Source organism: Panthera leo, chromosome B2 (genome assembly GCF_018350215.1).
Source record: "Panthera leo isolate Ple1 chromosome B2, P.leo_Ple1_pat1.1, whole genome shotgun sequence".
In the NCBI taxonomy this organism is placed as follows: Eukaryota; Metazoa; Chordata; class Mammalia; order Carnivora; family Felidae; genus Panthera; species Panthera leo.
The window spans coordinates 140,370,263-140,393,619 of NC_056683.1; the positions used below are offsets into that span (position 1 = coordinate 140,370,263).

Below are 23,357 nucleotides of genomic sequence, written 5' to 3' on the forward strand. Positions count from 1 at the left end.
AAGAGTGGCATCTGCTTTATAGACATTTTCCATTCTTTTTTTTATAATAGTCATGAAAGTTTATGCTCCTAACAACATAGCTTCAAAGTATATAAAGCAAAACTGATTTAAAAAAAAAATAGGAAAAAATAGCAAACCCACAATCAAAGTAGATTTTATATACCTCTATCAGGAATGAACAGAATAGGGGCGCCTGGCTGGCTCAGTTGGTAGAGCGTGCAACTCTTGATCTCGGGGTTCTGAGTTTGAGCCCCAGGCTGGGCATAGAGACTACTTTGTCCCCACGAGGCTGCTGTGTCCCTGGAGGTGTAGGGTCCTGGGTCAGACCCATCTCTGATTCCCCATTCTTAATTACAGGAACAGCTATATAAACATAGTTTGGGAAATGGTGTTGTAAGAATATTAGAAATAGTAACATTCGAGGCTGGAAATAAAAAATGCCAATATGTGGGGCATTATAATCTGAATCCTGGAGAAGTCGTACTTTGGAATAGGAGACACAGCTGGATGTCCTTCTCACGTTCATACACTAAGCATTCGTTAAGTGCCTGTTAGAAGCCAGACTTGAGATCCGGTGTCATAGTGTTCATTACTTAGAGCTGACGCGTCTAGAAGGCGGTCCAGTATTATTTAGGAGAGGGTGGCCCAGGGAGGGAAGGGTTAAGGTGCACTTGAGTTTCTTTAGTTTTGATTTTTTATTAATGAAGTAACAGGAACAGTGATTGTTCACTGTGTATGAGAAGGTGGGGGCTATGAGGAGAGTTAGGATGAGGAAGACCCCATTTCTGCCCCTAAGGTGCTTGCTGACGAGAGGCCCCGTAAGCATAGTTACAAGTGGTTGTGATAGCCGTTTAGTATCTGTTAAATGAGATAGTGGCAGCATATGGTGGGAGCCCTGAGAATGCAGAATACCTTATCTGGTAGTACTTTTGGGGGTTAGAAAGAGTTGCTAAAGTTTACAGCTGCCAAAGGCGTGTGGGGTGCAAGGGCATTCTAGAAAAGGGTGTGCCTTAGTGCATTGGCACAGAGGTGTGTAGAGGGGCTTCATTGTCGAATGAAGGTTCATTGAAGGTTCATTGTAGGTTCGTTGTTGAAGACTTGGCAGACGGCAGGTGTGGCACCCTAAGGTGAGCCTTGATTCTTTGGGTGTTGAACTTCTGGGTTTTGAGTTCTTTGGACCTCTTTGTAGCCCTTTCCCTGCCTTTTTGACTTGTAGAGCAGTTTATCGATAAGATTTCTAGTCAATGAATGAGGCAGAAAGGAGAAGTATGTCTAACTGTCCACATTCCTTTTGATTCTCACCACGACAGTTGGAAGTTCTGGCAGGGAGGAGGGATGATTCTAGGATTACAGAATGCTAGAATGGAAGGGGCTGTAAGGGCTCATCTTGCAATCCCTCACTTCACGTGAGGAGTTGTAAGGCTCACAGGGGTGGAATTGCCCAGGAGTAACAAGCTCTCACGCTTAATTGAGCAGTTAGTGTGTGCCAGGCACTGTGTTTTGGGTCTGCTGTGTTCTTTCATACTACAAGCATACTACGAGGTGGCTGTATTATGCTAACTTTTCAGAGGAGGAAGCTTAAGTGCAGAGAATTAGCACAATTTGCCTGAGATCACACAGTTAATGGGGACCTGCCATGCAGGCCAGGCAGCCTTGGTTCCAGACTCTGTATTTGACCCCACTCTGCTGTACCAAAGAAGGCCTGATGGCTGGAGCGCTGGAGAGTTAGGCTCCACCTAGCACAGCAAGCACTTCAGCCGTTACTTCGTTGGCGATTAGTTGGCCGTCTCTGAACCCTCTCCTTCCTCCAACGGAAGCTTTGTCAACCACAGTTTGGGGATAGTTCACCTTTTGTATTTGTACTGAGATTTAAAACACTGGCAATGTTTTCATTTGGATAGTTGCTTTCCTTATTTTAAACGAGACAATTGGATGCGGGGGTGGGGGGGGGTGGGGGGTGGCCTTGCCCTGCCCCGCCCTGCCCCGCCCTGCCCCGCCCTGCCCCGCCCTGCCCCGCCCCGCCCCGCCCCGCCCCGCCCCGCCCCGCCCTGCCCCGCCCTGCCCTGCCCTGCCCTAGGAGGCACTGCTAGAGAACCAGGTCTGTTTACATCCTTTGAGCAGGGAGCAGGGTCCCATGGGGAAGGTGGGGTGTTATGAAAGCACATTTTGAAAGTTACGGAAACAAATAAGGGAGGTTTTCTGGTTAAAGATGGTACATTTACATCTTTAAAGCTGGTTGGAGATCTTTTAAAAAGTATAGTAAGAAACCTGAGGAAGCAGAAAAGCCTTTATTACATCTTGAAGGTTGAGGCTGCTAACTTGGAAATGTAATTTGTGGGGAAGGGTCTCTAAGCAGAGCAGGGTTTTAACCTGGAAGGTCTTTCTTTCTTTTTTTTTTTTTTTTAATTAATTGTGTGTGTGTGTGTGTGTGTGTGTGTGTGTGTGTGTGTGTGTGTAAGCTTCCTAGGATCATTTTTTTTTTTTTAAACCTCCCTTTTTTAAGGGGCGCCTGGGTGGCTCAGTCGGTTAAGCCTCCGACTTCAGCTCAGGTCATGATCTCACAGTCCGTGAGTTCGAGCCCTGTGAGGTCATGATCTCACAGTCCGTGAGTTCGAGCCCCGCGTCGGGCTCTGTGCTGATAGCTCAGAGCCTGGAGCCTGCTTGGGATTCTGTGTCTCCCTCTCTCTCTGACCCTCCCCTGTTCATGCTCTGTCTCTCTCTGTCTCAAAAATAAATAAACGTTAAAAAATTAAACACAATAAATAAGAACCTCCTTTTTTTAAAAAAAAACTTTATTATTATTATTTTTTTAGTAATCGCTGCACCCCACGTGGGGCTTGAACGTAACCACCACAAGATCAAGAGTTGAGTGCTTTTCTGACTGAGCCAGCCAGGCGCTCCTTCCTAGGATTATGTTTTAACAAGTATTTAAAATATATAGTCAGGGGGCTCAGTTGGTTAAGCATTTGACTCTTGATCTCAGCTCAGGTTTTGATCTTGGGGTTGTGAGTTTGGCCCTGTGTTGCTCTCTGTGCTGGGCATGAAGCCTACTTAAAAAAAAGTTAAAATCTGTGTTTTGCCAGTTTTAGTACATTTAGGGAAAGTACTGCAGCCCCATACTCCTCCCCAGTTATATCTGACCACGTACCCTTCTTTTATTCTGTGTGCACGCTTCTGGTGTTTTGACTCTTTTGGTTCTCTAGGTTTCTTTTCCCCAACGTTCCTCCTCACAGGGCCCCCTCCCCAGTGGTGCCAGAGGCCCCAGTGACACTGTGTGGTCATTGAGGGCCCTACTTGTAGATAAAAGATACAGTGATTATTCCGGTTTTTCAGTTTCTTTTTGCCCCCTTCTTTTAGCTTTATTTTGAAATAATTTCAAATTTACGGGACAGTCTCAAGAATAGTGCAGAGAGGTCCCCTATACTTTTTACTTTGATACATCAGTTTTGAACATTTTGCTACATTTACTTTTACCCGCCCACCGATCTACCTACAATGTCTTTTCTCAGGAGCTTTTGAGAGTAGGTTGCATGTGTCTGCCCCTTTACTCCTTAACAGTGCCAGTGATTTTCCTGGAGTGTATTTCCTGGAGTGCATTTCCTGGGATGAGGTGGTTCTTTTACGTACCCCAGGGCCGTTAGCACCGTTGGGATATTTAACTTGGGTGCAGTACTTGAACTACAGTCCCTATTCTGATTTTGTCTGCTGTCCAAATAGCATCTCTATAGCAATCTTCTTTCCTTCAGTGTGGGATCCTGCCTAGGAATTATTATATATGCATTTAATTGCCCTTTTTCAGTGTATACTAAACAAGGGTCATTTATACGTGGATTTTTTTTTTTTTTTTTTTTTTTTTTTTTTTTTTTTTTTTTTGCTAAATCCAGTACGGTACTGTAAATGTATTTTTTCCTTATGGTTTTTCTTAAGTTTATTTATTTTGAGAGAGACAGAGAGAGAAAGAAAGCGTCAGCGTGAGTGGGGATGGGGCAGAAGGAGAGGGAAAGAAGGAATCCCAAGCAGGAGCTGGAAGTGGGGCCCGATCCCACAAACCATGAGATCATGACCTGAGCTGAAACCAAGAGTCAGATGCTCGACTGACTGACCCTTCCCCAGGTGCCCTTCCTTATGATTTTCTTCAAAACATTTTCTTTGGTTTACTTTATTGTAAGAATACAGCATATATATGTAGAACATACAATACATACACGAATACATGTTAATAGACTAAGATATTGGCAAGGCCTCTGGTCCACGGTCGGCTAATAGTAGTTAAGTTTTTGGAGAGTCCAAAGTTACATGTGGATTTTTGACTCTGTGTGGGGTCAGTGCCCAAACTCCGATGATGTACAGGGGTCAACTGTGTATTAGTCATATTAACTTTTTTTTTCTTTGGACAGTCACATTACACTGCCACCAGTATATGCTTTCACTTAATCATGGCTCTGATAAAGTGGGTCTTTTGTGGGGTCGTGCCTCCGGAAAGCATGTTTACACGGGGGGCTGGCGGTCTGTGTAGGCAGGCACTCTTTGTCTAGAGATTGGTAAGTCAGTTGTTAACTTTCAGATATTTCTATCGGTATTTTCTTTAATGCAATTTTGAAGTCGTTAATTTTAAAACGTTAATGAAATAGTTTCAAAGAGGCGAGATGGCAACCACGGCGATTGCTGGGGAAACCAGGAACTTCGCGGTCTGTCTTCAGGTGCTGCTCTGCCATGTCTTTGGAATTATTTTTGGATGCAAATCACACGCCAGACATCTTCAGAACGGTTGTCTTTTTGAGGGAGGTATTATCTTCACTTGAAAGATGGGAAAACTGTGGCTTAGAGCACTGGAAGAATTTACCCGACGTTTCGTGGCCAGTCAGCAGCAGGAGAGGATTATGAACCCAGGTCTACCCAATGTCAAACGTTATGCTTTTCCCGTTGTGGTAGACACAGCATGTTAGTTTCTGCTTGTTTGCAGAATCTGATAATTGGTAGTGGCTCCCTGCAGCTGTGCAGGGTGGAAGATTCTGAGGCTTACTGGACTTCGGGAGAATGAATACTAGGATTGATTAGCAGCGTTTCTCTCGCCTGCACATTAGTGGAGGGGTGGAGGGTATCCGTGCCTCTTGGTGATTATTCTGACGTTACACTTCCACCTAATAATGATGATCATAAAATCTATCCCTATTAAAAGCCTGTTTTGTGCCAAGGACTTAACTATAGGATCTCCAGTTCTGTAACTCTACAGTGAGAGTGGCAGTGTTCTTGGTGTTTAGATGTGTTAACTGAGATGCAGAGAGGTGAAGTGTGACTTTCTTCAGCATTACACAGCTAAAAGTGATGAAGTCAAAATTTAACATACTCTTACAAAAGCTTCCTTTCTTGATTTAAATCTGTATTTATATGGGAAATATACTATATGATTTTTCTTTCTTAAATAAGCCTGCTACTAAGTTGTCAGTTGTGACACAATGAATATGAATGATAGTGCCTACTTAGAGATGTAAATTTTAGAAATTGTCAAAGCCATGGTAATAGCTGTACAGTTTTTTTTTTTTTTTTTTTTTTTTGGGCGCTGAGAATAACAAATCTGCAGGAAAATAGAAATATATACCGTTACTATTTTGATATTCCCTTTAGATCTAATCTAATTTTGAAATAAAAAATACATATATATGTGTGTGTGTGTGTATGTATGTATATATACACATATATATTTATACACACACATATACATACATACTTGGGTTCATACAATTATTACATTTGCTAAATTAAATTTAAAAGTATGGTGCAGACAGTAATTTACTCACTGAATTGACTTAAGAAGTTGCTGAGCTTGGGGGATTAGGCAAATAATAGGTTTTCCCAGGTTATAAAAATCTGCCCCAAAGTGGGGAACGAAAGCAGTCTTATTTTCTGGACTTGATTCTGTGGAATCTGGATGATAGCTCTAAATGGGTTTAATATTTTTCTTCTCACTTCATCATTCCTGTTCCTGTGGGACAGTCTAGCTGGGGAGACAGACATGTATCAAATAGTCACTCAAATAGATGTTCTTGCAGGCTTTCCTGAGGGCCATGAAGGAAAAGCACAGTGTTTTCTGAGGGGAGTCCTGCCTCACTCTGGCGTTCAGGGAGGGTTTGTCTGAGGACAGGACAGTAGGGCCGAGTTCTCCAGGAGCATAGAGCTCCTACGTGGAGGGGACGGCACAGTCGAAGGCCCGGTGGTGGGAAAGTAGGTGGTTTTTTAGAGCCCCGTGGAGGCCAGTCTGGTCGGAGGGGGCGATTCCCTTTGGCAGCAGTGATGGGTCCAGCTGGGGTGGGACTTGGTGAGGGATGTCTGTGGTGGGACACGAAGGAGTCAGGATGGGTCCTGGGACCCTAACCGGTACATCTGAATGGGGAGTGTCTTTCCCTGAGGTCAGAAACGGGTGGGGAGGGTACTAGGCACCCGGGCAGGAATGTTGGGTGGCAGTTGGGTAGAGAGCTCTGGGGCTCAGGGAATCAGCCAAGGGAGACACGTTTGGGGGACACAGACATGAGGAAGTCATGGAAGCTGTGGCTTTATCTGAACTTGTGAAAAGTGAAGCTTTGTGTGCAATGATGCTTGATTCTTTACCTCTTGTACTGTTGACCGTCAAGAAGCCTTCGTTCCAGTTAGAGTCCTATTTAAGTGGCGATGTGGTGTTGAGAAAGTCATTGCTTCTTCTGTCCAACACATGTTAACTATGCCAGGCATTGTGCTCAGTGCTAGGTATACAAAGATGAATAAAACAAAATTTTTCCCTTTAATTAACAGTGTGCTGGGAGACAAGAAAATAAGTAAATTACGGAGTGATTTCACCCTGACTTCCATTTGCTAATTTGTTAAGAGGAAAAGAAAGAAGATTTTGGAAGCTATTGCTATGTGATAAATCCTGTGGTACTTCATTTAATCCCCCAGCAACACAAGAGGTGAACATGACCTACTGTTAGACGGGAACCTAAGTTACACAGCTAGTAAGTTGTATAGGTAGGACTCACACACCAGGTCTGTCGGACTCTAAACTCCCTGCCATTCCCTTATACCTTTTTTGTCTAGAATTCTAAGTGTTGTTTTTTTTTTTTTAAACCATGGACTGTTTATTTTATATGAAAAAGATGGAGGGATTTGAAGCAGGGAAGAGGTGGTCACTCAAGGCAGGTGTTTGTGCTTGCATAGTAAGCACTGTAAGTGAATCAGCAGAGTTCTGTGCATCAGTGCAAAGGATTTTCCTAAGGTTTATAATGAGGACCTTCCTCCAAGAATGCTGATGCCTGGCTTTATGTCAGTCTTTAAAAATGGCACTGGTGGTTAGCTGAAGGCTCTGTCTGCTTCCTTGACCTCTTCAATAATTTTGTCAGTGACAGTGGCAAAGACATGGAAATGGCATGCTGATTTAATTGGTGGTTGATGTCAAGATAGGAAATACAGTTAATATGTTAGACGCCAGGCTGGAATGGTGACCAGAAATAAGCAAAATGAAAATAAGCAGAGATACAGACAAACTTGTACCACTAGAGTCAACTAATCAACGTTATAATAGAAGAGGGGAGAAGTGGGTTTCATTACATCTGATGGGATGGATCATGAGTGTGATGGGGGAGCCCCCCGGGTGGCTCAGTCGGTTAAACATCGGACTCTTGATTTTGATCAGGTCACGATCTCGCATTCATGAGATCGAGCCCCAAGTTGGGTTCCATGCTGGAATTGGAGCCTGCTTAAGATTCTCTCTCTCCCTATCTCTTTCTGTCCCTCCCCCCTGCCCCCACCCCCCGTCTCTCAAAAAAAATTAAAAAAAATTAAAAAAAAAAAAAAAAGGTGTGATGGGGCCACCAAACAAGCACAGAGATCCAAGCCCACATTAGTACCAGGATAGGCTCTGGGAAAAAGGAGCAAGTCCCTTTTGTATTAAGGGGACCAAGGTTTGGCATATTTTGCTCAGAAAAAGGAAATAGATATAGCTGTCTTCAAATTTCTGCAAAAGGATCTAAGTAAAACCAATGGATGTAAATCACAAGGAACAGATTTTTGTTATAGAGAAGAAAGGAATTAATAACATTCATGGTTGTAGACACTTAGGGGGTTCATACATACATCACCTATGAACCAATGAGGTTCTTTTCTGTTCTCAGATGCTTTGTTTCATTGCTGAATCCTTTATCCAGAGTATCTTAAGAATTGTGATCAAGTGAACGTGTATTAAAGTACTTTGGAAGTGCATGGTAGATGTTGGTCATTATTTGATAATGGAGGTCAGGAGGATCTTTGGATAGGTTTTTCGAGGATATTTCATTGACCTCTGACATTATAGACTGTATTTGGGATAGACATACATCATAGATGCATTTTTTAAAGTATCCCTGAGTTAAGATTCAGCTTCTTCTGCATGGTACTTTTTTTTGAATGTTACTTTTTATTGGTAGTTTATGGAGTTAATTTATATATATGTAACAGCATATTAATATTTTATGGCTAATCTTAATTCTGGAAAGTGAAAATCCAGTGGTATTTTAAATGTAGAATATAATTAGGAAAAAATATTGTGTCTTCTGCTCCTGTCCTGTGTAATGATAATGTATATGTGACAAACTTCTTTATTTAAAATTACACATCAAAACATGTTTCTTTCAGATAAAAACTGCACACATAAAAATTTCCTACAGTCCTATTTTTACAATTTTTTCCCTTCATCCCCTTACCTTCTCTCTTCTTTCAAGTTTCACTCTGTGGTTCCACACATATGTATGTTCTATGTAACTTGCCTGAAGGAAACTCAAACCAAAAATACTCACCGTGGTTGTCTCTCCAAGTCCGTATATGAATATTTTGGTGCGTCCCTGCCCCTCTTCTCACACTGCAGATGGCATCGTGGTTAGAGGGCACCATGGTTCTTGGAGCCAACAACAAAACAGCCTCTTGTTTTTCTTTTTTAAATCTATTTACTTATTTTGAGAGAGACAGGGAGATAGAACGAGTGAGCAGGAGAGGGGCAGAGAGGGAGGGAGAGAGAGAATCCCAAGCAGGTTCCACACTGTCAGCACAGAGCCTGATGCGGGACTTGAACCCTTGAACCATGGGATCATGACCTGAGCCAAAATCAAATTAGATGCCTAACCGCCGGAGCCAACCAGGCACCCCACAACAGCCTTTTCTGCCATGACTAATGTCTTAGAATTCCACTTCTTGGTCCTTCCCTTACCATCGTAGAACGTAGCAAACATTCCTGTATCGACAAGGAGAACTTCCAATGTGTCGATACTCAGATTCGAAGTTCCAGGGTTTTGGTTCAGGTCCTCATACACGTTACCGTCTTGTCATTATTAGTATAAGTAAAAGCACAATGGTGTTAGATGCTGGGTGCATTTTTCCCTGCTTCAGTCTCATGGCCTATGTGGATGCATGCTGCAGAGGAGGGGACTGTGGGCCTGAGTCAGGACGCTTCTCTCCTGGTCTCCGCTCTGCACGAGTTCCGCAGCCCCGGGCAGGTCCCCACAACTCCCGGCCCCCATGATGTCATCTGGGATGGAGAGTTTTCTGGGCGGTGGGATTCTGTGGTGGTGGTGGCAGTGGAAACTGAGGGTCTTGGGGTTTTCTGGCCTGAGGAGGAATATGTACATAAATAGGTACGTTTATGAGATGAAGGAAAGTCTTTAGTGCCTGGCGCCTCTGTGTTTGATTTAAACTGATGTTAATGCCATTAGAAGAGCTTGACCAAGAATGTTGCACTGTATATCATCATTGGCTTCTTACATGTCTTCTGCTTATGTGTACAGACAGAATCAAGGTAGAAATTGGCCAGGGAGTTTGTTACACTTTATTTTCGAGAACGTTTTACTTTATGCCATCAGCCTTCATTCCGTGGAGTTCCTGAGTCAGCACAATCTAGGTCGTTTGTGCGGTGTGCTAAGTGAGACACACATACAGAGCTGCGGAGCATGGGCATTGCCATTCTAGACTACTTGGGAGGTAAGAAGGAACACCTGAGAAATGAAAAACTCGTACACGAGTTCCATAACAACACGAGGCAACTCAGAAGTCTGTTACCAGCGGCGTAGGAGAGATTTCGGGGTCCGTCCCATAGACAGTGTTTCTGGGGTGTGGTGAAGGGGGACGCTCTGCTGTCCTTGAACCGGGACTTGAGTGAGCCTGGGGCTACACAGAGAGGAGAGCAGGGGCAGCCCCCGAAGGAGGACCAGCGGCCGTTCCCTGCTGGTGAGTGCTGTGAGTGGGAGTGTGGGTGCCGGGCCGGGGGAGGGCGAATGCGGATCAGCTGTGTCTCCCACCCACCCCCGCCCTGTAGCAAACCATAGTCATGTTTGCAGCACGCCTGGGGGAAAAAAAAAGCATTTTAGGCTTATATTTAGACATTATCGCAGAAAAGTAAACATAGATTGCTTCATGATATGACAGCCACGAGTTACAGGTCACTGTGGCTGGCTCTGATCCTTATCAGCCGAGTTTTCACATGGCTGTAATTCATGCACATCGCTCTTAAACACTTGACATTGTTTCATATGTCCTTTTCCGTGTCTCTGTTCCACGGTGCTCATTTGTTGTGGCTCGTTCCCACATCCTAGGATCGTCGCTCGAGTTTTCTTCTTCGGACAGTGGGTGTAAGTGGTTCTGAGAACTGTTACTGGTCTTACTGATTTGACTTTCACATTTATTGTGAGGTCGGTTTTATTTCTTCCATTTAGTGAGTAGAAGACCAAGAAATAAGCAACATATATATTCAGGGTTCTACAGTGGTGGTAATTGGGGGGGGATAAGGGTGAGGGTCCCGCTCGGCAGCTAAGCCCACCCTCCCTTCCCTGGACCGTGCCGTGTCCCGTCAGTATGAGGAATCTTGTCGCTGGGACGGATTTGGATAAGTGGCACCCCGCCCCACTTGAGAGAGAGTATTAGAGTTGGAGCAAGACACAGTGTTGAAAGCTTTTGGTTAAAGCTTATTGTCATATGATCTCTCAGAAAGAGTAGTGGTAAGAAACCTGTTAGTGGGTACAAAACCTACCAATACAAACACTCATTTACTCAAATTGGGTTTCATTTTATAGGTAATGGAATGTTACTTCGAAGTTTTCTTAAGTTGCTGGTAATTTAGAACATTTTCCCAGATAATGGTTGAAATGGGAAGAGTTTCTTTCTCTAAGCGGTTACTTAATCCAGATACATAGATACAATTGGAGATCAGAAAAATGCGGAGAGTTCTTTCGGTGGCTTTGGCAGTGCCTTTCTTCAATTTGTGAAATATTATATTCAGAAAGAAACTACTAATAAAGCATCTCCTTAACTGGATATCCAGTAGTAAACAAATTACATAGATGTCTTTATTGTAAGTACATATGTACGTGTACTCTGGAAGGTGGGTAATGAAGGAGTAAGTGTAAAAAGCACCAAGTGTACCTAAAGTACACCAAAGGTATAGAAGTGAGTTGTTCTTTAACTTGGGTAATCTTTAAAAGGGTAGTTGGATTCTCAGGCCGGCCTCTGCAAACCTCTGTAACCTAGAATACAGCCTAACCGTGCCACCTGGATTGTCTAGAATTTATATCAAATACATATTTAAAAAATATACACTGTACTCTTGTGTGGTCGTCCTAGGAATGGAGAACCTTCTGAGGATTTTGGAGGATGTAGGTAGGATGTGACGTAGGATGTGACGGCTTCCCAGAAGATTTAGGAGAGTGTGTGTGCACGTGCGTGCATGTATGGTAAATAACTCATACATACGTATATTTACAAAAACTTATTTGAACAAAGGAGGGGTTATGAGAAAGTCTTATCAAGAAACAAAATCGCATGAGACGTTGAGTTACAAACCTACACGAGTTGTGTTGAGCTCTTTGAAAGTGGGCAGTACTTACCATAGGCTTCAAAGCTCTTGTCTTAATTTACAGAACCGAAGTTCAGGAATCGGCAGTTGTGGAATGGTATCTGAGAGGGAAAACCCGTTTGGAGTAACATATTTAGAAAAGTATTTGAGGACTTTTTAAATGTGGACGATGTCTCTGATACAGCAAATGTCTTATATGAGAAATGAAAATACTGATACTCAGGAATAGATCATCTCAAGTGTAGATGATAAAAATGTAAAATTGTTTTGGGTTAGAACTGAATATGAGAAGTGACCTGGCCTTTATGTTTTTTTGGAAAAGACTTAGATTTGATTTGGTCTTTGGTTTCTTTAAGGAGATAGTAGTAAAAAGCAGGGGTTGAAATATCCCGTTATTTATTTAATGTTAAAAATAGCAAGAATATGCAGCAGGATGAATTTGGGGTGTGGATGTGTACTTAACACAAGGCCATAAGGCGAGAAGGTTAAAATTAAATAATTTGCACTGTATAAGTATCTGTTTTCATATCTGAAGTCTCACTGAAAGGTATTAGATGCATTTTGAGAGGTACAGATAATGTGTGTATTTCACGCTTTAGATTTTCAGAAATCTCAGGGTTAAGCTAACATTTTTGACATGGGTGCAAATTAACTGAATTTTAAGCAGGACTGTGAGAGTTTATGGCAGTGATGAGATAGATATTACGAAACAGTTTTAGTCACTGATAAGATGAATTTCCTGCACTGTTATCTGTAGCATTAAAATATAGACATTCCAATCATTTTTCCATTTTAAATTTCTGCTTTAATTAAGCCAGTTTGGATCGTGCACTATTTAAAGTGAAATAAGTAGACCTTTCCTCTGCCCTGGCTAATCCAGATTGAATGTGGAGATAGGGCTGCCTCAGGGCCCCGTATTAGAAATTTAGCCTGAAATCTGATTTACTCAGCCTCTCTGTTGGCCATTCATTCACTGTGCGGATTCTGAAATCACCAGCTCAGCCTTGATTTTCACACTTCCATAGAAAGTTTTATTTTATCTTTTCAAAGAAAGTGTGGGAAAGAATTACATTTTGCTTTTTTTAGGCACCCATTTTAATTTATATGATTCTGGGAAAACTTAATTCTCAATGCTCGATTTTAGTTTTGTTACAGTGTGTCAACATACATGTTTGTGTGTTGAATTGTGAAGTCAGCACAGGTGGTGTAACATCAGTGTATTGTTTGAGAAACTTCTGTCATCGTAAGTACAAAATTTCCTTGACGGGTGAGAGTAACACACTTACAAGCCCATGAAATTGTGAATTTCGAGCCGAACTGTTTGGCCTCCCCACGTTTTCGTTCAGGTGAGATCAGTTCCTGGCAGATTCCTACGAATCCCTCAGACCTGAGCTTCCCTACAGGAAGGCTTTGTGACAGCCCATCACAGACCCGCTGAGGGTCCGCTGCACGGTCCACTTAGGGTGTCCACTGGGGGCATTGCAGTCCCTGTTCAGCCCGTCTGCTTCAGTGGATCGCTCATTTCCCCAGGACAGCCCCTGATGCGTGTTCATTTTCTCCGGGGCCTGGCCCGCTGCACACAGCAGACGTGCAGGAAGGAGGGGAAAGATTGCTTGCGGCCTTGGGCTGGGGTGCGGGTGGGAGGGAAGACCGGCTGTCACGGAGCTTCCCCAGCTTGGGTTTTGGGTCTGTGCTCCCGGCTCACCTCTCTCACCTCCCATTCCTGGCTTAGTTCCTTGTCTTTTGGTTACTGCCCTCACCTCTGTGATGAGGCTGCCCTGGCCAGACTCGGCAGTTACCTTCTAGTCGTCGGGTACAGAGCAGGGTTTTGCCCTCACCTGTTGGACACCTGGGCTGCATTTGGCATGCCTGTCGTGTTTCGAGGCACGACTCCCTTCTTTTCCATGACACCATACTCTAGAGCCTGTATTTTCCGACTGTTCTTTTGGCTTCTTTGTGGGCTCCTTCTTTCCCTTAAATGGTGATATTCTCTAGAGTTTTGTCCTCTATGCATTGCTCTTTTGTTCATCTACTCTTCCTAGATAAAGTTCTTGAGGTTTTATATGCTTCCTGTTGATTAACTCATCCAGTAGTCACTGAACATTTTGCTGTGTGCCAGGTGCACTGTTTGACTTACATCCTGGAGATACAGTGGTGAGTAAAACAGAAAAATCACCGCCTTTCCAGGAGCATATATCCTCTATATGCTGACTTTCCCCCGTTTGTTATTGTAGCTCAGCCCTTACTCCCCAAGCTACAAATGTATTGTGTCCCTTCCTTCTGGATGTTTTCCACTGGATTTCCTGTAGGAAGCTCAGATTTCATACGTAGCATACTGAAGGCTCCCTCTGGCATGGGGGAGACGGTTGATCTGCCTGTGCCGCCACACGTTCCTTCTCAGTTGGTGTCTTACCATCTATTAAGCCACCCTGGACTCCTGTCTTCTCCCGTCACTCACTCAGTCTCCAAGTGGTGCCGCATCCCCATCCTGTCACTGGAATCCGGGCTCGCTTTCTCCCACCACTGCTACCAGTTTAGGACCTCAGCTCGCCTGCCCGCTGCGGCAGCCCACCCTGGTTCCAGCCAGCTGCCTGAGAGCAGTCCTTCCGAAAGCTGGAGCCGATTATCGTTCTCTCTGTTGAAAGCACCCGGTGGTTCATCCCCCGGATGCAGTCCGAAGCTGACTTGTAAGGCTCACCCTCGTACTGGCTTCCGCCTGCTTCAGCTTCTTTGCAAATTCCTGCTTCATCTGGATCTGAACTGCTTATGTTTCCTTGTCCACACCAGGAAGCTCGGCTCCGTTGAGCCTGTGGTTTCTGCTGCGGCTTCTGCCTTACGGCACTCTACGCCCTGTCCCTCCCCACCTTGAGCCTGGCACTTCTTCATTCATTTATTCTGCTAATCTTTGAGCCTTCTGGAGAGTTTTCATATATATTACAGAGTCTGGCATGCAGTAGGAATCAATATATGGTTTTGGAAAGAAGGAAGGAAGGAAGGAAGGAAGGCCGGCCGGCAGGCGAGAAGGATCGTTGGATGAATGCTGCAGGCCTTTTTAGCCCCTTGGGGAGGGACTTCCCCCACCACTGCATTGCTCCTTTGAAGCACCCAGGGCAAGAAAGCCCCAGCTGAGGCTCTAGTTCTGGCTCTGCTGAATGGCCTTGGCCCTGAGGCTCATGGGCTGACTCACTAAACCAAAAATAAAACTTAAGAGTCTAGTTTTGAACTAGTTATGTTTGGTTAAGATACTGACATAGGGAAGGTGGCTTGTGACTCATAGTCTGGGAGCCTATTCATGCACACTAGTAGTCTTTGAAACTTTTTACCCTAGACATTCTGTATTATCTAAAATCTACCCTTTCACTTTCTCATGAGCACTCAGATGCATTAATGTTTGATCAGGAGTTCCAGATTCAGGTCCAAAACAAAGTCGTTGTTCTAAGAATACTTTGAAGTCAGAAAGCCTTGCGAACCACTCAGTATACTTAAAGCTAAGAGGAGCTGGGTGAGATTAACTGATCATGCTCATTCCTATATGTACAGCAGGATTTTAGATGCAAATGTTTTCTTTCTGCAGACTCTTTCCTTCTCTGGTTTACACCGGATCCCTCTTAATTGTTAAAATCTCCCTAAAAGTAAACAAAAAAAAAAATAAATGTCGTGTAGCCATCTAGGTATTTTTCTTAAATGTTCTTCTGGGTTTTTATTTGCCAGGTTATTATTACTTTTTTTTTAATGCAATAATTGACCTAGAGCATATTCATCTCAGGTGTTATATACAACATAATGATATGATACTTGTGTGTATTGTATGTTTTTAATATTTTCAAAAGTAAGGATAGTTGTGTTTTTAACATATATGTGAGTGTAACAGTTTCTGCCTTTGTAGTAAATCATGACTTAAATCTGTGTCTGTTTCTTTCTTCACAGGGCAGCCCAATGGATCCTATGGTGATGAAGAGGCCGCAGTTATATGGGATGGGCAGTAACCCTCATTCTCAGCCTCAGCAGAGCAGCCCTTACCCCGGAGGCTCCTACGGTCCCCCAGGGCCACAGCGCTATCCAATCAGCATCCAGGGTCGGACCCCAGGGGCCATGGGAGGAATGCAGTACCCACAGCAGCAGGTTTGTGCTGGTTTTTACCCCACCCCTCTCCAAATGGGTGATCCTCTTGTCTTTGTCTTTTACCGACTACCTAAGATTGGTACTGAGAGAGTTAGGGGGCATTTCACTGATTTTCTGCTCTCTTTTAATTATCATCGTTTCTTCAAGTAATCATGGGTGCAGTTTCCTTTTTTTTTTTCTTTTCAAGAAGGAAAAGTGAGCTGCTTAGAACAAAGTGGACAGAACATCTGTTTGGTAGAGGGCTGTTACTGTGTTACTGGCTGTATTGGAAAGATAGGCAGTGTCATCATTTTGCAGCAAATTATATAGATCTACCCCCTGTCGTGAACTTGGCTTTCTAACATTTCTGATGGCAGACTGGCAGATTCTGAACTGTGAATAGATTTTTAAAGGTGACATTTTAACTTAAAGAATAAATAACCATGAAAATGGCATCATCTTTGAGAAAAGTTTTGGATTCTCCCAAAAAGTTATTTTGCATTTATTCAATAACATATGAATTTCATATAAGAGGATTTGGTATATATCTGTTTTCTTAGCCTTTGATGGGTTTTATGTTTTTACTTAAAACAAAAAAGACTTCCTTCCTTTTATCGACTCAGTATTTTTCTCTAGAATCAAATAGTTGGAGTTACCTTAAATACCCATCTACTTTCCAGCAGTAGTAAACCTATAGTCTCTTGGATACTGAGAGTGTATCCTTGTAATGTTGGCCTGAGGAAGCATGATATTAGGAAAAGACTAAATTCAGACTCGTTAGGGTGTTTAATTACTAGAAACCCCAGAGAGCCTTATTTATAAATTCCCACACCGTGTCTTTAATGGGGCGGGGGGGGGGCGTTGGGGTGGGGGGGTGCATTAGGAGGATCCATGTGCGTTTTACTGAATTCCCACACCGTGTCTTTAATCGGGGACGGAGTGGGGGGTGCATTGGGCGGACCCGTGTGCATTTTACCGCCTCCAGGTAGGTGACTCCACAGTGTTGCCAGTAGCCTCTTCCAGGGTTTCATACACTTCCTCTCTGCAGATCCTTCCCTGTGTTTAACCAAAAATGATCTGTGGGGGAAAAAATTGGCTCAGACTTCTGCTCTCTGTCAAGTGGATACTCCAGAGCTGTGTCCGTTAAGTTGCATGGGAGCCTTTTCCTTTATAGACTGAATATTGTTTTTCCTTTTCATCTTTGCCCCTCCTTCGGTGATATTTTTATTTTACAGTGGTTAGAGGGCAGTTTAGAAGTAGCTCAGCCTTTGAGTCCTAGCTGTTGGTTCCTTAAACAGCCTTTGTTACTGTCACTAGTTCTTACTGTCCTTTATTAAATTGGCTGCCCGGAATTCTCCGTCACTTGCACACTTAATTGCTCTGTTAATTTTTTTCAACATGACTTCTTTCTTCCAGCAATATTTTGCTGCCTAGAGTAAAACATCTTTAGCTGAGGTTGCTAATGGTAAGGGGGAAATAATTTGTACGTGATTGAAAAGTAAGATGTGATTTTCTCTTCCTTCTTCGAATTTTAACCTAATTTGCCTTTAGTTGAAGGCAAGAAGGCCCAGGCAGCTAGCTGCCAAAAATCCTAATTCTCCTTCGTAGATGACCTCACGTGGGGGCTGATAGTTCTGTAGGAAAACTCTGGCCACGGGCAAGAGTAGAGGCAGAAGGGAAGAAGTGACCGACCTGGCGGGAAGAAGTGGCTACTAACCACTCCTTGTTTTTCTGCATTTTCTTTTTTTTCAAAAAAAATTTAAGTTTATTTATTCTCTCTGAGAGAGAGAGCACAAGTTGGGGAGGGGCAGAGAGAGAGAGAGGGAGAATCCCAAGCAGGCTCTGCACATCAGCACAAAGCCCGATGTGGGTGGGGCTTGAACTCACGAACCATGGGATCATGACCAGACCTTAACCGACTGAGCCACCCAGGCTCTTCTTTCTACCGTATTTTCCTCATGTCAGATTGGAAAGTCATTTCGAAAGGCGGTGTTCATGGCAAGCTCCTGGATGCTCCTTTATCTTTTTCTCTGAATGAGTTCAAGTCTTATCACAGGCTTTCGACATTGGCACGGTTTGCAGTCCCAAAGTGGAAATCCCAACAAATGGAAAGGGTGTGTAAAGAATGATTACGATTTTTTTTTTTTTTTATTCATGTGTAAGGCTAGAAGTAGAGGACATATGCTAATACATAAAGTAACTTTACTTTTGTCAGCTTTTTGGGGTTTTTTAAATCCCTGTGGCTTTTACCTAGATTTGAAATACAGGAACTCTTGGATTTATTTGAAGGGACAAGTTGATGAAGATAACTCACCGAGTTTTTCAGCAAATTTTTAATTAAGATTTTAGATTAGGTATTTTTACTGCAGACCAGAAGAAACATCTAATTCTGATTAAGGACAGATCTTCCTGATAATGAAAGGAAAGTAGTGTATCTGGTAGGAAACTGACTGCCCTGACTGTAGAATGTCAAACTTCCGTATCGAGTTCATCATCATCAAAGGTTCTAAGAAATCTGTACTGTTTTTTCACCCTTTCGTTTAGTTATAGTATAGCCTTGAAATATAGTATCTCGTTTTGATAACTGGAAGGCTAAAAATAGCTATGAATGCATTTTTGAATGTGTGTAACATTTTCAAGGAGACACAGCTTTTTAATACCAAGTTCAAGCGATCAGGTATAGGCTAACTAATAGCTTTGAAGTGGAAAAAAATAGTTAAGGTATTGGCTAAAGGTTATTAGAGCACATTTATTTTGTTAGGTTTAGCCTGTGTTCTTTGGTGAGGAATTCTCATTGAGTTGCATTGTTTGTGAATTTTGGATAATTACAATTTGTCCATGGACAAGGTCCTGGCACAGTGATTGGCTGCTGGTGCTGTTTTCTCCTAGTATTAATGTCATTGGCTCAGCGTTTTTGTAGTCATGGCTGCTCATGTTTTTCAGGGAAAAAGTTGAAAGATAATGATGACATTGAGTTTTTATTGAGTGGACATCACCACCTAGGCATGACTTTGCTTTGGAGAGCCTCCAAAGCTTTCTGTGTTTGGTTTGTGAACCTCTAATGAGCTGAATCCAGTTCATTTAATATTGCTCGTATATTTCTGCAAAGGATTAAAATGCAGGAATTCAAGTTTGTAAATTGAGTTGCCCACTTACCAGCTGAGTGGTAAGTTGTCTTTGGCTCAGGGGTCACAGTGTGATTCCTGGCTAGCATTCCACTCCTGTGATAGGAATTTTAAATGACAATTCTGTTAGAAAGAACGGCCATGCTTGTATGAAACTGAACATGGGTGGTATCAGTGCTTGCTTTTTGTTTCTGAGATTAAGGAGGTACTGGCCACTGAGTGTTTGATTTTAGTGTTAACCTGCTGATTCTTGATGTGTATGGTGAGAATTTTATTTTTGAAATATACTCACGACGAGGTCTTTGAGCATGATAGGATGATAGTACATCGTTTTGGTATTTATTAACTGGAACTAGATTTGTGGTCTTTCACGTGCTGATTCTCCCACATCATCAGGCAAATACATAGCTAAACAGATTAGTTTTGCACAGTGCCCTAAAAACTAGCCTGTTTGAGTTTTTATTGAGCTGAGAGGGGAAATGAATTTTCTATGCCTCTGTGGAGAATGTTCTGCCTCTAGGCTCCTGGAATTCAAACCTGGAGATGGTTAACAGAAGTATACCAGTTGATTTCATCTAACACAGAGGAAGTATAATCTTTAAGGTTACTAGAATCTGATGCTGAGTTTTTCAGATGTTGTAAAAAACTTAGATACCAAGGTACCCTTTGCCGGATCAGGGATGTGGGTGAGCAAATGTTTTGTTTTACTTCTCTTGTCCTTTGTGATCATAAATGTATACATAGGTCTGTGCCAACTTGCTTTAAAAAAGATTTTCATATAAAAGAAATAGCACCCAGGAAAAATAGGCCACAGAAGTGCGGGTGTATTTATTTACGTCAAGCACATTTCAATTACGGCATGTAGTCTGAGATTTTTCCTGAGTTATCAAAGGTTAGTGGGTTGATATTTTAACTCTCTTTATCTTGTTGCAGAAGTTTGTATAATCTATTGCCGGTTGGCATTATAAAACCAGGAAAAGGGAAAGAGGGCAAAGTGAGAGATTTATGTTTATGAGTGCTTTTATAATGGAAAACGACAACTTTTTTAGTTTTAAAAACGCATCTGTGTTGCGAAAACCTTTACAACAATAAGAACATGGAATTGTTTTGAAAGATATTCTGGCAAAATTAAATAGAGATTAGTGATCCATCTGATCTTATCACTTTAAATCTAAATAAAAACCTAATTAAAATTGAGGTTCTTTTGAAAAAGGTGTTAGAAATCAATAGGTATTCTCATTTGTGTCTTCAGTTTATCTTCTGCACTCCTTGGATGTCTATTTTGCTGTGTGTTTTTTGAGTAAAATATTTATTTCAGAACATAAACATTTTATTTGGTACCATCTTAACAGCCAAAACACTTCTTCCAATGCAAATGTTTATTTTGGCAGCAGATGTTTCTAAAAGGAGACAAACATTACAATTGTTTGGCTAAAATAAATGTTTTCTTTGGGGTTATTGAGGCAGCCAAGCAAGTTCTAGGATTCCCACCTGCGTTACTTTATATTGTCAGTCTCTTCTGGTAAAAAAGATTTACTTTTAAAAATACAGTTAAAATTATGTTTTGAGGGGCGCTTGGGTGGCTCGGTCCGTTGAGCATCTGACTCTTGATTTCAGCTCAGGTCATGGTCTCGTGGTTTGTGAGTTTGAGCCCCCCATCGGGCTCTGAGCTGACTGTGTGGAGCCTGCTTGAGACTCTCTCTTCGTCTCTCTCTGCCTCTACCCTGCTTAGGTACACATTCCTCACCCCCCACCCCCTTTCTCTTTCTATCAATAAATAAACTTAAAAAAAATTTTTTTTAATTATGTTTGGTTCCGGTTTGAACAATGTCTCTAAAAAGTCGGGATTAATGGGGTGGGGAGGCTTGGTTAAAGACGTAACACTTCCAGAGTTTTTTTGACATGAAACGTTTGCTTGGACTCAGTCTCTGAATCCTAAATGTGAATCCGGTGACCAGGGCTTAATTTTGGGTTTGCCTAAAAAGAGCTGAGAGTTCCTATTTTTAAGGAGCATAATGGGGTGTGATAGGATAAGAAAGGAAGGCTTGACTTAACATAATGGAGAAGAATGGGTCCTAGTGGCTGTTTTACCCTTAAGTTTTTGATAGTTTGCACTCACTCAAAGACACCCCCACCTGCACCTGTGTGTGCACGGGCTTGCTTGCACACACACAGAACAGAACGTCTGTGTGACAGTGGGATCTTAGTGCAACGGAATGTATCTGTGTATGCATATTCAGTATATTCAACATGTATTTTATGTGCACACAGATATATGTACGTATATGAGCAAACAGGTGCGTAAAGTGAAGGTAAACGTTTTGGCCAGTAAAACAGTGAATGCAGAGAGATCCCTTTCACTGTGCTGTTTACAGCATTTGTGAATAGCGTGTTCTGTGCTAAAAAACTTGGAGCCTAGCTGCACCTGCTCGTACACCTGAAACGTGTGGAGTCCTTTCAGCAGCTTGCAGATTTGTATCAATAATGGCCTTTTGTTGGCCACATTCTGTCTTGATTTCCTCAGTTCTTCATCAGTGAACGTGAAGGTATTTAAGGTTTACCGACAAAATACATTCACACCTCCTATTTCTGCTTCCAAGTAGATAGCAGATGCTACTATCTTTGATGCCAAAGTTCCCTGTAGATGGATGTTTGTACCAAGAGGATATTTTTGAAAAGATTTGTAGGTACGGTAATTTTTATTTGCTCCTTAAAATGTAAATTTCTGGAATACAGAAATTTAACTGGTTCTATTTACTTTTTATATTGTACTTGAATTTAAGCATATCTTGAAGCATTCAGTGTGACATTCTTAGAGGAGGAGGATTAGAAGAGATCACATTTCAAGTTAAATTGAAATTTTAGGATTCTTAGCCTTTTTCCCTAAAAATGAGCAAAGAGCAGCTTTTATACTTGAATGTGTGATGAAAAAATGAGATGATTTATTTTAGTTAGGATAGCTACTTTTATATTAGAAAGTCTATGCTGATATATTTTTTTTATCTGAACATTCACATTGTTCTAGATATTCTAAAGATTATATGTGGTATATTGTGCCTGTTCTCTGCTTGTAGCTTATACTGTTTTCTCACTCACATCTGAATTCTAGGTATTTTACACTCATGGACTTTCAACTAAAATATCTCTTAAGCTTCTCTGTTACATTTTCATTTATGAGATGTGAATTTTAAGCATATGTTTAGGTAACATTAGAATTGCTCGAGTATATTTTAAATAAATTTGGTTTATTTGTTTTTTACCAAAGAAACATTGAATGTGATATTTATGTTAAAATTGTCTTTTAAGTTTTATGTATTTAAGTAATCTCTACACCTGACTTGGGGCTCGAACTTCTGACTCTGAGGTCAAGAGTCACCTGCTCCTTCGACTGAGCCAGCCAGGTGCCCTGATATTTATGTTAAAATTCAAACAATTCAAATAAAGTTAACGGTTGATACCAGTGAAATCAACCAATCACATTACTTCAGTGTTCCTTGAGACACAAGCAACCACGGAAGTCGCTAATTACAATGATTAAGTGGCATAAGTGGCATATTTTAGGCCAGTAGTTCTCAAGCTTTGCTGAATGTTAGAGTCTCCTAGGGTCCTTTAAAAACAGCAGGTTTGGGGGCACCTGGGTGGCTCAGTTCGGCATCTGACTCTTGATTTTGCCTCAAGTCATGATCTCACAGTTTATGGGATTGAGCCCCACGTCGGGCGCCTTGCTGAGCATGGAACCTACTTAGGATTCTCCATCTGTGTCTGCCCCTTCCCTGCTTGTGCACACACACACACACTCACTCAAAATACATAAATGTTTAAAAAACAAAACAAAACAACTCCAGGCTTGGATGCTTATATCAAAGACTTCCAAGTGTTAAGGCCTCCCTCTTTGAGTGTGCCACACGTGCTCCCTTGTGCAGCTGGCATTAACAGGTGTCAGAGATAGACCAGTAAATAAGGGCCCCAGAGCAGGTTTGGGGCCAGCGGCATTGCCCCGCTTTGGGCGCTTATTCTCAGGCCCTGCCCAGTGAGTCGGGAGTTGACCACCACCATAAAGGGATGAAATGCGCCCAGATTCAGGAGCTGGGACAGTGTAGTCCTTTCTGATTAATGCTTAATCTGTGTGTGGTATCGGGAAAACCCGGACCTGACTGTGCCCATCCACCAAATGAGGGAGTTTGACCACAAGATCTCCCAGCTTGGATACTCCTTTTAAAATAATAGTAGATTAATTTCTTTTCATTTTAGTTTTACATTTTAGAGTCTTGTCATTTCCAGTACAGTCT

The 23,357-nt window shown here is 42.2% G+C and overlaps 1 protein-coding gene across 8 annotated transcripts in view; it reads left to right on the forward strand.

Annotated features, from left to right (window-relative positions):
- The window catches only part of ARID1B (AT-rich interaction domain 1B), a 447,597-nt gene that overhangs the window by 36,266 nt on the left and 387,974 nt on the right, over window positions 1–23,357 (forward strand). For all 8 annotated transcript variants that reach the window (XM_042940136.1, XM_042940142.1, XM_042940137.1 and 5 more), the window contains exon 2: window positions 15,770–15,964. In XM_042940136.1, the coding sequence (XP_042796070.1) occupies window positions 15,770–15,964 (195 nt within the window). The remainder of the gene's footprint in view (window positions 1–15,769; window positions 15,965–23,357) is intronic.